A 16,069-nucleotide genomic window follows, 5' to 3' on the forward strand; every position below is an offset into this window, starting at 1 on the left:
CTTTTATATGTTTTGAATGTGCAACTGGTGTGCCTGCTGCTGTCATAAAATTTCTCAGACTCCATAGAGTGCCGAAATCATGTACTACCCCGAAGGCGTACCTAGAGTCAGTGTAGATATTAGCAGATTTACCTTTCGCTAATTCACATGCTCTCCTTAGTGCCACCAGCTCTGCCACTTGGGCCAAGTGAGGTGGACCAAGAGTTTCGGCTTCTATGATGTCTTCGTCATTTACCACAGCATAACCTGTACATAACTCTCCAGTGTCAGTTTGTCTATGACAACTCCCATCCATGTAAAATGTCACATCTACATTTTCTAAAGGTGTATCCCATATGTCAGGTCTTGCAGTAAAGGTCTGGTTCAGATATTCCATACAATCAAGTGCATCAATATACCTGCAGAACTCACCTTCCAAAAGCGACTCACCTCTCTCCACCCTTTGTGCATCCTTAGGTACATATGGTAAATATGTTGCTGAATTTAACGTACTGCACCGCTTAATGGTGATGTTTGCAGGTGCTATTAGGGCTAGTTCCCATTTCGTGAACCTAGCTGAGGAAACATGTCTGGTTTGGGCAGAGTTTAGCAAAGCAGATACAGCATGGGGTGTATAAACAATCATATCATGGCCTAATACTACATCCTCACTCTTACTGACCAATAGAGCAGTTGCTGCTACACTTCTTAAACACGTTGGGAGTGATCTTGCCACAGTGTCCAATTGTGCACTGTAGTATGCTATGGGCATACTGGCATCACCATGTTTTTGTGTGAGGACACCTGCAGCACAACCATCGGCTTCCGTACAATACAAATTAAAAGGTTTTTCATAATCAGGTATTCCCAATGCAGGTGCTCTTGCCAGACTATCCTTAAGATTAAGGAAAGCCTGCTCTGATTCCTCTGTGTGTATGACACGATCGGGCATTTGAGGAAGAGACTAAGGGTCTCATCCTGACCCGGTCACAAGCGCTGAGCGCTCGCAACCGGGTCGATGTTAAGGCCCTGCGCACACCCCGGAGCGAGAGAGAATTTCGTGGTTGACGTGTTGTGAAAGGTTGTTGTTGTGTGGGCTGGGGAATGAGGAAAGATTGTGGTTGTGTATGGGGATAAGGATTTGGAGACTGTATGGGATGAGTGTATTGTGGCTGAATGTGATAAGAGTGCTGCGGTGTTATTTGCATTCCTTCCAGAGCTTGGATACTAACAGCCATTAGTTTCTCGCTCTGCATTTCTCTCTTCCTAAGGATGTTTTTATCATGTTCAATTACAGATTATCTGACTGTGTCTACTGTAATTCCCCTCCACCCAGGAAGTGAGGTCTGAACCATGGCCTTTAGAGTGTCTTTTAGACCATCCATAAGCACCGTTATGGTCATTTCTCTGTGATGGGTGTTGTCTTTTATATCTTCTATGGCTGTGTATTGGGTAAAAGTCTGCAGCGCTCTGGTGAAATAATCTGCTGCAGGCTCACTCTCTTTCTGCTTAAACATGAAGATTTTACTCCAGTTAACAATTGGGAAAAATACAGCCAATTGGGTGACAATGTGGGTTCTGTTGTCCTGATTACCTTCATCAGTTATGGGACTATCTCCATCCAATACACAGGCCGTGATAAACTTTTTCACGTCGGTATTGTGTGGAAGACATGCCCGTAATACCACTCGCCAATCTTTATTGGTTGGCTCATGAGCATTACCTAAATCTTTTACAAATCTCTGGCACTTTTGCTAGTTCTTTCCTAGGGTCGGGGAAATCTGTCATTATGGAACGTAGTTCTACTCTTGCCCATGGACAATGCATCGCTACATCCCTTGTGGCCACTACACCATGTGTGTCCGGGTTCCCATTGGGAACAGTTATTGTCCGGACGGGATGGATGCCTGCCACACTGCTACCTTTAGCCTGATTACCTAGTTGAGGGTTCAGCCTACTGCTACTACGTATGGTATTAGTAATCTCCACTACTGGTACAGGGGGTGTTAATACTTCCTGTACGGGTGGCGCTACCTCCATTTCTGGTACTAGTGGGGCAGCTACCTGTGCTTGCTGTGGTGGTACATTTATCATTTGTGCAACATGGGAAAGAGTGGACATCACAACAGGTTCCTTATAGTTACTTAGGAGAGGGTACAAGTTACTTGTTACATTTTTATTTGTTTTTACATCGACTGTACCTTCACCCCCATCCGCATAGGGCGGTGGTGCTGCGTGTGAACTACTGACATTACCTTCCGCAACACTACCTTGCTGTGCGTGCGTGCTACTTTGAGCTGCGCACGCAACGCTATTTGCGTACATGCTCCCTTGCGTCGTGCACGAGACGCTAGTATGCCTTGTGTGCACATCGCTAAGCCACATATTCCTCTCATGCTGCCACAACTTCAAGCAATCATGAAACTTTACCCTTTTCTTCAGAGACTTCACTAAATATATACTGTCTCTGACATTGTTCAGAACCTCCAAATCAAAGCTACCAATCTTAGGAAAAGGTGTTCTACATTTCTTGGTCATTTTGAACCATATGTCGCAATACGCTGTAGCGTACGTGCCATACTTTTTAAACATAACATACCTGGCTGATCCAATCGGCCCTTCCACCTGCAGCACATCATCGATCATTACTAGAGATTGTTTCACACCCATCTGGGAAAACGTTTAACAATTTCTAGAGAATTTCAATTGGTGAACGATTTTTTTTTCTAGAGCTAGCGTTCACGCACTCCTTCCCGTATTGCACCGATTTCCCACCCTCAGGAATCGTGTGCTTCACGAGGAGTAAAATAACCACTTAGCAAATTACTTTACCCGTGGTAAATTGACTCAAGCTTTACCACTGGCTTCCTACTTTGAGTTTACTCCCACTGGTAGCATCTAGAAGTTCCAATAACTCCTAACCTTGCCAGCAGTTTCACTCCCACGACACCCACTTCACAATCACAATTTAAATAATCATGCGGTCCGATCACATTGCCCAAAGAACCTAACTGATCAACGGACTTTGCGATTAATGGGTGTTCGGACCGAGAAAACCCTTGTTTCTCGATAATACCACAGTGTACCTGCTTTGTACATTGGCCCAGTACTTTGTGCTGCCCCGTCAGGCATCTACCGAGTTTCCACTGAGGTTTAACAGACAGTAACCTCTGCTTTATACTTAGGCTTTACCAGACAGTAGCCTCTGCTTTACACTCACACGTTTCAATTACACACACCTTTTCTGTACAGAAAATAAAACCTCCTTCCCTTAATATGGCAGTATAATACCGAGGTTTAACAAGCAATCACGCTATGCATACAATGACCCTTGAACACGTGGCAGCAATACAGGAAATATGCGTACGCTATTGTGCGACTTCCCCTTTTTTAACACGAACCTTTATTCAACGAAGCAAACTTTTTCCTTCCTTGTCTTTGGATTCCAATCAGCGCGCCCTGAACTCACAGTAACTGGTAGCGGTCTCTCAGCAACAAAGTAGTAGCAGGTATTCGAAGGCACAATGCGTTCTCTCCTGCGTATGGCACCTCCACCCTTTGCTGAGAGATCGATAACTGTGTGTTACTGTGGAAATTGGCAGCATGATCTCACTCTACGAGCCCCCAACTATGAATTCCTACCTATCTATACACCCTAAATGTCGCTATTTAGCGTTATAGGTCGCACAAGAAATAATTGCTTTCCAGACTTGGATTGTGTTTCCAAAACACAAAAAGATATTATTCACCAAAAAGCAGATAGTTACACGCTGTGATCTAAATACAATTAGCGCAAACAAATTATACAATCACAAGGTACAGTCAAATACATACGCATGCGCTCTGGATCCAGATCCCCGGCATCAACTATGAAACCTCCGTCAACAGGAAAGAAACAGGCATTGAAATGTACTCTGTAATGTAGCCAAACTCTCTATGATCCATAATTTGCAGACGCATGTTGCGATTTCCTCGCCGATGGAACTGGAAGTCTGCAAATAAACAATGGTTTAGAGTAGCACCAAACACGGTCTGCTTATCATGTACTAAACCTGAGGTATTAAATACAGTCACTTTATTACATACTTAATAATGAATAAAGCCTTGAATATTAACATTAATGTGCAATGTATAAGTGTAAGGGTATTAAGAAAAGATGCTGGTTAGTGTTGTGCGACTACGTATTTGTGAAGTACACCGTGGTACGTGTTTTGCAGGGTTGTTCATATTTTATGTTTTAGTAAATATATGTATTTATATAATGAGGACTTTCAACATTGTTCTATTGCATGGGAATCGCACAACGCTAAATAATAGCATCGCCGTATGTACTGATATTGTGGGATTCGCTAAAATGGCGTTTTAAAATCGTGCAGATTTCAATTTTAACAGATTCTGTCGTCGTCGTCTTCCCCCCCCCCCGATGGACCATGAGGAAGGGTCTTTACACTGAGTACTAAATCCAGTTGTTCTCTCTTAGGTCCGGGAAGGTTATGGCCCTAATCTGGACCTGTGCCCAGAGGGAACGTGTCTTGGTCTCCTGTTGGATTCATCGGGAGGGCTGCACTTGTATATTAATGGATTGGATCAGGGTGTAGGAGCCCAGGACCTCCCGGATTTGTGTTATGTCATTGTAGACCTGTATGGACAGTGTGAGCAGGTTAGTGTGTAATACATGTGTCCGTGTGCTGCCCGTGCCCTGCCATGGTCACAACTTTGCGCCATCTGGGGAACTTTCTACAGCCATGGCTGATTGTGCGTGATGGGCTGAGGTGGTGTCAGCGAGTGACCCGAGTCCTGAATCCCACTGCCCATAGTCCTGCCAATTGGTCTGGTATAGGTCATCCTGACTATGTTCCTTCCTTTTATGCTCCCAGTGTCACCAAATAATGGGGTACTCTGCTTTCCCAGGTTTCCATAGTAACAGGAGAGGTGCAAGGGGCGGAGTCAGAGGGGCACGAGGGTCATCTTCCTGGAGAGAGGGAAAAGGCGGACATGGTGGACGGTAAGTATAACGGGTCATGTGCCCAGGAAATGGAGCTCGGTGGGTTATTGCCTCATTTCACTTTCTGTAGATCACTTTCTGGTCTCTGTTTCCTGTGTGATGAGGCTTCTTATCTGGGGCTTCCTGGGTGGCATCGCAGACCAGTACATAGGTGGACTTTATAAGTGAGGGTGAGGCATTGGAACTGGATTTGGAGGGGCTTGGGAGCTGGTGAGGCAGGGGTGCCGTGGGGGTGGGGCAGGGGTGCCGTGGGGGTGAGGCAGGGGTGCCGTGGGGGTGGGGCAGGGGGCCGTGGGGGTGGAGAATGACGAGAGGAGAATGGGACAAGCAGCAGCACTGAGTTGAGATGAAGAGATGAGAGTGAGAGGGGAGGTCAGTGAAGAGGAGGTTGCAGTAGTGTAGGTGGGAAATGATGAGGGTGTGAATGAGAGGTGTGAGGCACCACAGGTGAGGAAGAGCCGTATCATGGAGATGTTACAGAGGAGGAAGCGGCAGTAGTAAGAGATGTCCTGACTGTGGGGAGTGAATGAGAGAGGCACTGAGGCAGCGGACATGGGGGGCAGAAGAGAGGGAGATGTTACCCAGAGAGAGGGTGGGGTAAATGGAGGCCAGGGCAGAAGGCTGAAATCTGAGCAGGGTCGGAAAGGAATGGGGTACTGCAGAGGTAGGAGGCACGGAGGAGGAGAGAGGCTCAGGCCAGAGTGTATTGCTGTAGGCTCATTTGAGTAGAGACATTTTATGTTATAGGTTCCATGCCCCGTTCTCTGGCGCAGAGAGCGTATCCTGTGGGCCCCATTCTCTGGCATAGGGAGCGCATCCTGGGGGCCCCATTCTCTGGCACAGAGAGCGCATCTTGGGGGCCCCATTCTCTTGCACAGAGAGCCCATCCTGGGGGCCCCGTTCTCTGGCATAGAGAGCGCATCCTGGGGGCCCCATTCTCTGGCGCAGGGAGCGCATCCTGGGGGCCCCATTCTCTGGCGCAGAGAGCGCATCCTGGGGGCCCCATTCTCTGGTGCAGAGAGCGCATCCTGGGGGCCCCATTCTCTGGTGCAGAGAGCGCATCCTGGGGGCCCCATTCTCTGGCGCAGAGAGCGCATCCTGGGGGCCCCATTCTCTGGCGCAGAGAGCGCATCCTGGGGGCCCCATTCTCTGGCGCAGAGAGCGCATCCTGGGGGCCCCATTCTCTGGCTCAGAGAGCGCATCCTGGGGGCCCCATTCTCTGGTTCAGAGAGTGCATCCTGGGGGCCCCATTCTCTGGCTCAGAGAGCGCATCCTGGGGGCCCCATTCTCTGGCTCAGAGAGCGCATCCTGGGGGCCCCATTCTCTGGCGCAGAGAGCGCATCCTGGGGGCCCCATTCTCTGGCGCAGAGAGCGCATCCTGGGGGCCCCATTCTCTGGCGCAGAGAGCGCATCCTGGGGGCCCCATTCTCTGGCGCAGAGAGCGCATCCTGGGGGCCCCATTCTCTGGCGCAGAGAGCGCATCCTGGGGGCCCCATTTAGTAGATATAATGAGCCATTAATCCTGGACAATGGTTCTCTGTCCCAGCAATGAGTCTCTCCCAGTAACACCTCCGTTTTCCCAGGTGTGAAGGAAATCCTGTGCTGGGCGCCCGCTGACCCCCTCGCCCTTCTCAGCTGTGAATATCTCGCCCTCTGCCTCCGATTTAAGGAGTTTCTGCTTCTGCCAGGTAAGACTTCCCCCACTCTCACCCCCATCTACACACAATGACTCAATGTAAATATCGTCTATATGACTCTGAGGCATCTAAAGATGTGATCAGTTCTGCAGCAGCTACATCAGCGGCCATCGCTATCATGGCAGCCAAACTGCGCAAGCTGGCGCTGTACTTACTCTATGCCTCCCCCCTGTCACCCTCCTCCCTTACACAAAGTGTCTCCCCTATGTCACCCCCCATACACATGGCATATCCCCTCTGTCACCCCCCATACACATGGCATCCCCTCTGTCACCCCCCCATACACATGGCATCCCCTCTGTCACCCCCCCATACACATGGCATATCCCCTCTGTCACCCCCCATACACATGGCACATCCCCTCTGTCACCCCCCATACACATGGTACATCCCATACACATGGCACATCCCCTCTGTCACCCCCCATACACATGGCACATCCCCTCTGTCACCCCCCATACACATGGCACATCCCCTCTGTCACCCCCCATACACATGGCACATCCCCTCTGTCACCCCTCATACACATGGCATATCCCCTCTGTCACCCCTCATACACATGGCATATCCCCTCTGTCACCCCCCATACACAGTGTGTCCTCTCTGTCATCCCCCATACACATGGCATATCCCCTTTGTCACCCTCCATACACATGGCACATCCCCTCTGTCACCCCCCATACACATGGCATATCCCCTCTGTCACCCCCCATACACATGGCATATCCCCTCTGTCACCCCCCATACAAAAAGTGTCCCCTCTGTCACCCCCCATACACAGTGTCCTCTCTGTCATCCCCCATACACATGGCACATCCCCTTTGTCACCCTCCATACACAAAGTGTCCCCTCTGTCACCCCCCATACACAGTGTGTCCTCTCTGTCATCCCCCATACACATGGCACATCCCCTTTGTCACCCCCCATACGCATGGTACATCCCATACACATGGCACATCCCCTCTGTCACCCCCCATACACATGGCACATCCCCTCTGTCACCCCCCATACACATGGCACATCCCCTCTGTCACCCCCCATACACATGGCATATCCCCTCTGTCACCCCTCATACACATGGCATATCCCCTCTGTCACCCCCCATACTCATGGCATATCCCCTCTGTCACCCCCCATACACAAAGTGTCCCCTCTGTCACCCCCATACACAGTGTGTCCTCTCTGTCATCCCCCATACACATGGCACATCCCCTTTGTCACCCTCCATACACATGGCACATCCCCTCTGTCACCCCCCATACACATGGCATATCCCCTCTGTCACCCCCCATACACATGGCATATCCCCTCTGTCACCCCCCATACACAAAGTGTCCCCTCTGTCACCCCCCATACACAAAGTGTCCCCTCTGTCACCCCCCATACACAAAGTGTCCCCTCTGTCACCCCCCATACACGAGGCATATCCCCTCTAACCTCCCCTACGCGCCGTCTCCCCTCTAACCTCCCCTACGCGCCGTCTCCCCTCTAACCTCCCCTACGCGCCGTCTCCCCTCTAACCTCCCCTCCGCGCCGTCTCCCCTCTAACCTCCCCTCCGCGCCGTCTCCCCTCTAACCTCCCCTCCGCGCCGTCTCCCCTCTAACCTCCCCTCCGCGCCGTCTCCCCTCTAACCTCCCCTCCGCGCCGTCTCCCCTCTAACCTCCCCTCCGCGCCGTCTCCCCTCTAACCTCCCCTCCGCGCCGTCTCCCCTCTAACCTCCCCTCCGCGCCGTCTCCCCTCTAACCTCCCCTCCGCGCCGTCTCCCCTCTAACCTCCCCTCCGCGCCGTCTCCCCTCTAACCTCCCCTCCGCGCCGTCTCCCCTCTAACCTCCCCTCTAACCTCCCCTCCCCGCCTTCTCCCCTCTAACCCCCCCTCCGCGCCGTCTCCCCTCTAACCCCCCCTCCGCGCCGTCTCCCCTCTAACCTCCCCTCCGCGCCGTCTCCCCTCTAACCTCCCCTCCGCGCCGTCTCCCCTCTAACCTCCCCTCCGCGCCGTCTCCCCTCTAACCTCCCCTCCGCGCCGTCTCCCCTCTAACCTCCCCTCCGCGCCGTCTCCCCTCTAACCTCCCCTCCGCGCCGTCTCCCCTCTAACCTCCCCTCCGCGCCGTCTCCCCTCTAACCTCCCCTCCGCGCCGTCTCCCCTCTAACCTCCCCTCCGCGCCGTCTCCCCTCTAACCTCCCCTCCGCGCCTTCTCCCCTCTAACCTCCCCTCCGCGCGTCTCCCCTCTAACCTCCCCTATGCGCCGTCTCCCCTCTAACCTCCCCTACACACCGTCACACCCCATACACACACTGTGTCCCCTCTGTCACCCCCTGATAACCAGCTTCTCCTCCTGCCTTGTAGATGGCTATTTCATGGAGGACTCCAGGTGGTGTGTGTGTCACTGTGACTCCTGCCACAAGCTGCGGGGGGAAGAGATGTACGGTAAGAGGGGAGACCCCCTCCGGGAGTATGCGGAGCCAGGCGGCTGGTGCAGCTTCTCTCTCAGGTACGTAGTGGAAGACGTGATCGTAGCATTTCTGTGAATGTCTTGGGCTCATCACCCGTCTCTCTCACAGGCTCAGCCCGCGGCTATCGTGTACCCAGTACAAGAAGTGGCATGTCTCATACCAAGGCAGTAGTGCAGGAAATGTACGAAGACTGCTTGACCGAGGGGAACTGCTGCCAGGTGCGTACAGGTGCCTATGACAGGTGGCAGTGATAATCTCCTGAGCCTGTGCCAGTGATGGAGCCAGCTCAGCACATACCTGTCACAGATATTGGGTAGTGTAGTGCCCACACAGGGTCACTGATAGGGGGAATAGGAGACAAGGAGCACAGGAAGTAATGATAGTGCTGGGGAGGAACATGGGGAAGGAGGGCCCTGCCTGTGAGAGATTACATGGTAAGGGGAGGGGTGTATGTAATGGTAATGTACACAGTGATGGGTGAGCACACACAGGGTCACTGATAGTGGGAATAGGAGACAAGGAGCACAGGAAGTAATGATAGTGCTGGGGAGGAACATGAGGAAGGAGGGCCCTGCCTGTGAGAGATTACATGGTAAGGGGAGGGGTGTATGTAATGGTAATGTACACAGTGATGGGTGAGCACACACAGGGTCACTGATAGGGGGAATAGGAGACAAGGAGCACAGGAAGTAATGATAGTGCTGGGGAGGAACATGAGGAAGGAGGGCCCTGCCTGTGAGATATTACATGGTAAGGGGAGGGGTGACTGTAATGGTAATGTACACAGTGATGGGTGAGCACACACAGGGTCACTGATAGGGGGAATAGGAGACAAGGAGCACAGGAAGTAATGATAGTGCTGGGGAGGAACATGAGGAAGGAGGGCCCTGCCTGTGAGAGATTACATGGTAAGGGGAGGGGTGTATGTAATGGTAATGTACACAGTGATGGGGGAGCACACACACGGTCACTGATAGGGGGAATAGGAGACAAGGAGCACAGGAAGTAATGATAGTGCTGGGGAGGAACATGGGGAAGGAGGGCCCTCCCTGTGAGAGATTACATGGTAAGGGGAGGGGTGTATGTAATGGTAATGTACACAGTGATGGGTGAGCACACACACGGTCACTGATAGGGGGAATAGGAGACAAGGAGCACAGGAAGTAATGATAGTGCTGGGGAGGAACATGAGGAAGGAGGGCCCTGCCTGTGAGAGATTACATGGTAAGGGGAGGGGTGTATGTAATGGTAATGTACACAGTGATGGGTGAGCACACACAGGGTCACTGATAGGGGGAATAGGAGACAAGGAGCACAGGAAGTAATGATAGTGCTGGGGAGGAACATGAGGAAGGAGGGCCCTGCCTGTGAGAGGTTACATGGTAAGGGGAGGGGTGACTGTAATGGTAATGTACACAGTGATGGGTGAGCACACACAGGGTCACTGATAGGGGGAATAGGAGACAAGGAGCACAGGAAGTAATGATAGTGCTGGGGAGGAACATGAGGAAGGAGGGCCCTGCCTGTGAGAGGTTACATGGTAAGGGGAGGGGTGTATGTAATGGTAATGTACACAGGGTCACTGATAGGGGGAATAGGGGACAAGGAGCACAGGAAGTAATGATAGTGCTAGGGAGGAACATGGGGAAGGAGGGCCCTGCCTGTGAGAGATTACATGGTAAGGGGAGGGGTGTATGTAATGGTAATGTACACAGTGATGGGTGAGCACACACAGGGTCACTGATAGGGGGAATAGGAGACAAGGAGCACAGGAAGTAATGGTAGTGCTGGGGAGGAACATGAGGAAGGAGGGCCCTGCCTGTGAGAGATTACATGGTAAGGGGAGGGGTGTATGTAATGGTAATGTACACAGTGATGGGTGAGCACACACAGGGTCACTGATAGGGGGAATAGGGGACAAGGAGCACAGGAAGTAATGATAGTGCTGGGGAGGAACATGGGGAAGGAGGGCCCTGCCTGTGAGAGATTACATGGTAAGGGGAGGGGTGTATGTAATGGTAATGTACACAGTGATGGGTGAGCACACACAGGGTCACTGATAGTAGGAATAGGAGACAAGGAGCACAGGAAGTAATGATAGTGCTGGGGAGGAACATGGGGAAGGAGGGCCCTGCCTGTGAGAGATTACATGGTAAGGGGAGGGGTGTATGTAATGGTAATGTACACAGTGATGGGTGAGCACACACAGGGTCACTGATAGTAGGAATAGGAGACAAGGAGCACAGGAAGTAATGATAGTGCTGGGGAGGAACATGAGGAAGGAGGGCCCTGCCTGTGAGAGATTACATGGTAAGGGGAGGGGTGTATGTAATGGTAATGAACACAGTGATGGGTGAGCACACACAGGGTCACTGATAGGGGGAATAGGGGACAAGGAGCACAGGAAGTAATGATAGTGCTGGGGAGGAACATGGGGAAGGAGGGCCCTGCCTGTGAGAGATTACATGGTAAGGGGAGGGGTGTATGTAATGGTAATGTACCAGAACCTTATTGTTCTAGATTTCCTTTCACCTAATATTTTTTTGCTACTATTCCTCCTTTTTCTTCTCCCTCTTATTATCTTTAGCCCATCATTATTTGCCAGCAATTTAAAAAAGAAATAGAAGTAAATGTTTTTGAATCTGCTTTTTGCATAAAATCTGTATTTCCAGGTAACGTTGTATATTATTCCATGGCCGGACTATCTTATAAGTTAGAGATGTCTCTGCATTGGAATACTTGGTTCTGCTGTATTCTTACCTATGCTAACACCGTGCTCTGTGCTGTCTAGGTTCCTCTTGTATACTCACATCTGTGCCGACAAAGTCCGATCCACAGAACGGCTTTGCCACATCAGAACCCAACGTCCTGCAGAGCCGAGAGGTGCAGAGCGCAGTTCTGTCACCCACACTGCGATACGCTGGTCTGCCCGAATTCTGCCCCAAAGTACAGTGAGTATTTCTGTCCCTGAGATTGTGTATCCGAGCGGAGACCCTATGTATTGAATTAATGGGTCAGTTATACCTGTGTATTAATGAAAAGTTAAACATGGCAGTTTAATGATACACAGCTTGGCTGATGAGCACAGCACAAACATTCAGTCCAACAAATCAAAGTCACTGTAATTGCATCTGAATAAATGCTGCTCTCCAGCTACTAATCAGTCACAGGGCGGGACAGGAAGCCTCAGTATAAATGCTGCTCTCCAGCTACTAATCAGTCACAGGGTAGGACAGGAAGCCTGTCAGTATAAATGCTGCTCTCCAGCTACTAATCAGTCACAGGGTAGTACAGGAAGCCTGTCAGTATAAATGCTGCTCTCCAGCTACTAATCAGTCACAGGGTAGGACAGGAAGCCTGTCAGTATAAATGCTGCTCTCCAGCTACTAATCAGTCACAGGGTAGGACAGGAAGCCTCAGTATAAATGCTGCTCTCCAGCTACTAATCAGTCACAGGGTAGGACAGGAAGCCTGTCAGTATAAATGCTGCTCTCCAGCTACTAATCAGTCACAGGGTAGGACAGGAAGCCTGTCAGTATAAATGCTGCTCTCCAGCTACTAATCAGTCACAGGGTAGTACAGGAAGCCTGTCAGTATAAATGCTGCTCTCCAGCTACTAATCAGTCACAGGGTAGGACAGGAAGCCTGTCAGTATAAATGTTGCTCTCCAGCTACTAATCAGTCACAGGGTAGGACAGGAAGCCTGTCAGTATAAATGCTGCTCTCCAGCTACTAATCAGTCACAGGGTAGGACAGGAAGCCTGTCAGACTAAATGCTGCTCTCCAGCTACTAATCAGTCACAGGGTAGGACAGGAAGCCTGTCAGACTAAATGCTGCTCTCCAGCTACTAATCAGTCACAGGGTAGGACAGGAAGCCTGTCAGTATAAATGCTGCTCTCCAGCTACTAATCAGTCACAGGGTAGGACAGGAAGCCTGTCAGTATAAATGCTGCTCTCCAGCTACTAATCAGTCACAGGGTAGGACAGGAAGCCTGTCAGTATAAATGCTGCTCTCCAGCTACTAATCAGTCACAGGGTAGGACAGGAAGCCTGTCAGTATAAATGCTGCTCTCCAGCTACTAATCAGTCACAGGGTAGGACAGGAAGCCTGTCAGTATAAATGCTGCTCTCCAGCTACTAATCAGTCACAGGGTAGGACAGGAAGCCTGTCAGACTAAATGCTGCTCTCCAGCTACTAATCAGTCACAGGGTGGGACAGGAAGCCTGTCAGTATAAATGCTGCTCTCCAGCTACTAATCAGTCACAGGGTAGGACAGGAAGCCTGTCAGTATAAATGCTGCTCTCCAGCTACTAATCAGTCACAGGGTGGGACAGGAAGCCTGTCAGTATAAATGCTGCTCTCCAGCTACTAATCAGTCACAGGGTAGGACAGGAAGCCTGTCAGTATAAATGCTGCTCTCCAGCTACTAATCAGTCACAGGGTAGGACAGGAAGCCTGTCAGTATAAATGCTGCTCTCCAGCTACTAATCAGTCACAGGGTAGGACAGGAAGCCTGTCAGTATAAATGCTGCTCTCCAGCTACTAATCAGTCACAGGGTAGGACAGGAAGCCTGTCAGTATAAATGCTGCTCTCCAGCTACTAATCAGTCACAGGGTAGGACAGGAAGCCTGTCAGTATAAATGTTGCTCTCCAGCTACTAATCAGTCACAGGGTAGGACAGGAAGCCTGTCAGACTAAATGCTGCTCTCCAGCTACTAATCAGTCACAGGGTAGGACAGGAAGCCTGTCAGACTAAATGCTGCTCTCCAGCTACTAATCAGTCACAGGGTAGGACAGGAAGCCTGTCAGTATAAATGCTGCTCTCCAGCTACTAATCAGTCACAGGGTAGGACAGGAAGCCTGTCAGTATAAATGCTGCTCTCCAGCTACTAATCAGTCACAGGGTAGGACAGGAAGCCTGTCAGTAAAAATGCTGCTCTCCAGCTACTAATCAGTCACAGGGTAGGACAGGAAGCCTGTCAGTATAAATGCTGCTCTCCAGCTACTAATCAGTCACAGGGTAGGACAGGAAGCCTGTCAGTATAAATGCTGCTCTCCAGCTACTAATCAGTCACAGGGTAGGACAGGAAGCCTGTCAGACTAAATGCTGCTCTCCAGCTACTAATCAGTCACAGGGTAGGACAGGAAGCTTGTCAGACTAAATGCTGCTCTCCAGCTACTAATCAGTCACAGGGTAGGACAGGAAGCCTGTCAGTATAAATGCTGCTCTCCAGCTACTAATCAGTCACAGGGTAGGACAGGAAGCCTGTCAGTATAAATGCTGCTCTCCAGCTACTAATCAGTCACAGGGTGGGACAGGAAGCCTGTCAGTATAAATGCTGCTCTCCAGCTACTAATCAGTCACAGGGTAGGACAGGAAGCCTGTCAGACTAAATGCTGCTCTCCAGCTACTAATCAGTCACAGGGTAGGACAGGAAGCCTGTCAGTATAAATGCTGCTCTCCAGCTACTAATCAGTCACAGGGTAGGACAGGAAGCCTGTCAGTATAAATGCTGCTCTCCAGCTACTAATCAGTCACAGGGTAGGACAGGAAGCCTGTCAGACTAAATGCTGCTCTCCAGCTACTAATCAGTCACAGGGTAGGACAGGAAGCCTGTCAGTATAAATGCTGCTCTCCAGCTACTAATCAGTCACAGGGTAGGACAGGAAGCCTGTCAGTATAAATGCTGCTCTCCAGCTACTAATCAGTCACAGGGTAGGACAGGAAGCCTGTCAGTATAAATGCTGCTCTCCAGCTACTAATCAGTCACAGGGTAGGACAGGAAGCCTGTCAGTATAAATGCTGCTCTCCAGCTACTAATCAGTCACAGGGTAGGACAGGAAGCCTGTCAGACTAAATGCTGCTCTCCAGCTACTAATCAGTCACAGGGTAGGACAGGAAGCCTGTCAGTATAAATGCTGCTCTCCAGCTACTAATCAGTCACAGGGTAGGACAGGAAGCCTGTCAGTATAAATGCTGCTCTCCAGCTGCTTATCAGACTCTCTCCTTTGTTTCAGGTTCAGAGACCCTCGTACTCAACGTCTGTTTGTCGCGCAGGTGGCTTTACAAGTATGTGTACGTCCTGGATCCTATAAAATGGGCCCACCATCAGCAGGACCTTCCGATTTCTTGGATCCCAGAATTCCCATCTCTGAGATGGAGTGGCTGACCAAGGAGAAGGGGGCCACTGTTTTGAGGGGCCTGCTGGTGCGAGTGGAATGAACTTTATAACTTTTCCTGTAGGTCCGCTGACGTCGCACCAGGAGAGAGGACTGGGAATATCTGTGCCACAAAGGGGGCATCTGTTACACCTCTTGCCCTCCTTACCCCCTTGTTGTCTCACTCTCTCTTCATTTTGTGTTGTGTCCCGTCCCCACCTCCCACCCCCTCTTTTTTTTTTTTCCGTCAAAGTTGTTTACATTCCCCCATTCCCATTAATTTATTGGAAGGATGAAGCATCTGGTGGGCGGCTCTCTGAGAGTCCTCCCCTTGCGCCAGACCTTTTATTTAAGCTGCTGTTCTGTTTCCTGATTTGTACATTGAGTTTATTTTTTTTAATACATAAATTTCTTGTACAGAATGTGCCTATTTGTGGGTTTGATGGCGGATTGGGGCTTTTCCTGTGGCAGTGATTTTATGTTTCTGCGCACACAGCAGCTTTGTCTCTCGTGTCTCCTCCATCTGATCTGCCGGCTACCCTTCCGTAGAAGCGACCTCTTTGCCAGCAAAAATTCTGCCACCTGGAGGGTCCCAAAAATTGGAATCATAAAAACTATGCAGACATGGTCAAGATGTTCAGTTGTTGTTCAGACAAAAAAAACAATGGGTAAGAAATGTCTTCTAAGTGACTTTGAAGGTGGAATGAGTGTTGGTGCCAGGCAGGGAGGTTTGTGTACCTCAGAACATACTCATCTCCTGGGTTTTTCATGCAC

At 50.5% G+C, this 16,069-nt stretch overlaps 1 protein-coding gene across 2 annotated transcripts in view; it reads left to right on the forward strand.

Annotated features, from left to right (window-relative positions):
• NEURL4 (neuralized E3 ubiquitin protein ligase 4) overlaps positions 1–15,717 on the forward strand; it is a 288,408-nt gene extending 272,691 nt beyond the window's left edge. For both annotated transcript variants that reach the window (XM_088464392.1, XM_088464393.1), the window contains exons 22-28: positions 4,460–4,639; positions 4,891–4,984; positions 6,568–6,672; positions 9,027–9,171; positions 9,242–9,351; positions 11,925–12,084; positions 15,155–15,717. In XM_088464392.1, coding sequence (XP_088320518.1) covers positions 4,460–4,639; positions 4,891–4,984; positions 6,568–6,672; positions 9,027–9,171; positions 9,242–9,351; positions 11,925–12,084; positions 15,155–15,359 — 999 coding nt within the window. In that variant the 3' untranslated portion in view covers positions 15,360–15,717. The remainder of the gene's footprint in view (positions 1–4,459; positions 4,640–4,890; positions 4,985–6,567; positions 6,673–9,026; positions 9,172–9,241; positions 9,352–11,924; positions 12,085–15,154) is intronic.
• The last annotated feature ends 352 nt before the right edge of the window (positions 15,718–16,069 follow it).

The sequence above is a fragment of the Taudactylus pleione genome, unplaced genomic scaffold (genome assembly GCF_031769625.1).
Source record: "Taudactylus pleione unplaced genomic scaffold, aTauple2 ptg001664l, whole genome shotgun sequence".
NCBI classification, from domain to species: domain Eukaryota; kingdom Metazoa; phylum Chordata; class Amphibia; order Anura; family Myobatrachidae; genus Taudactylus; species Taudactylus pleione.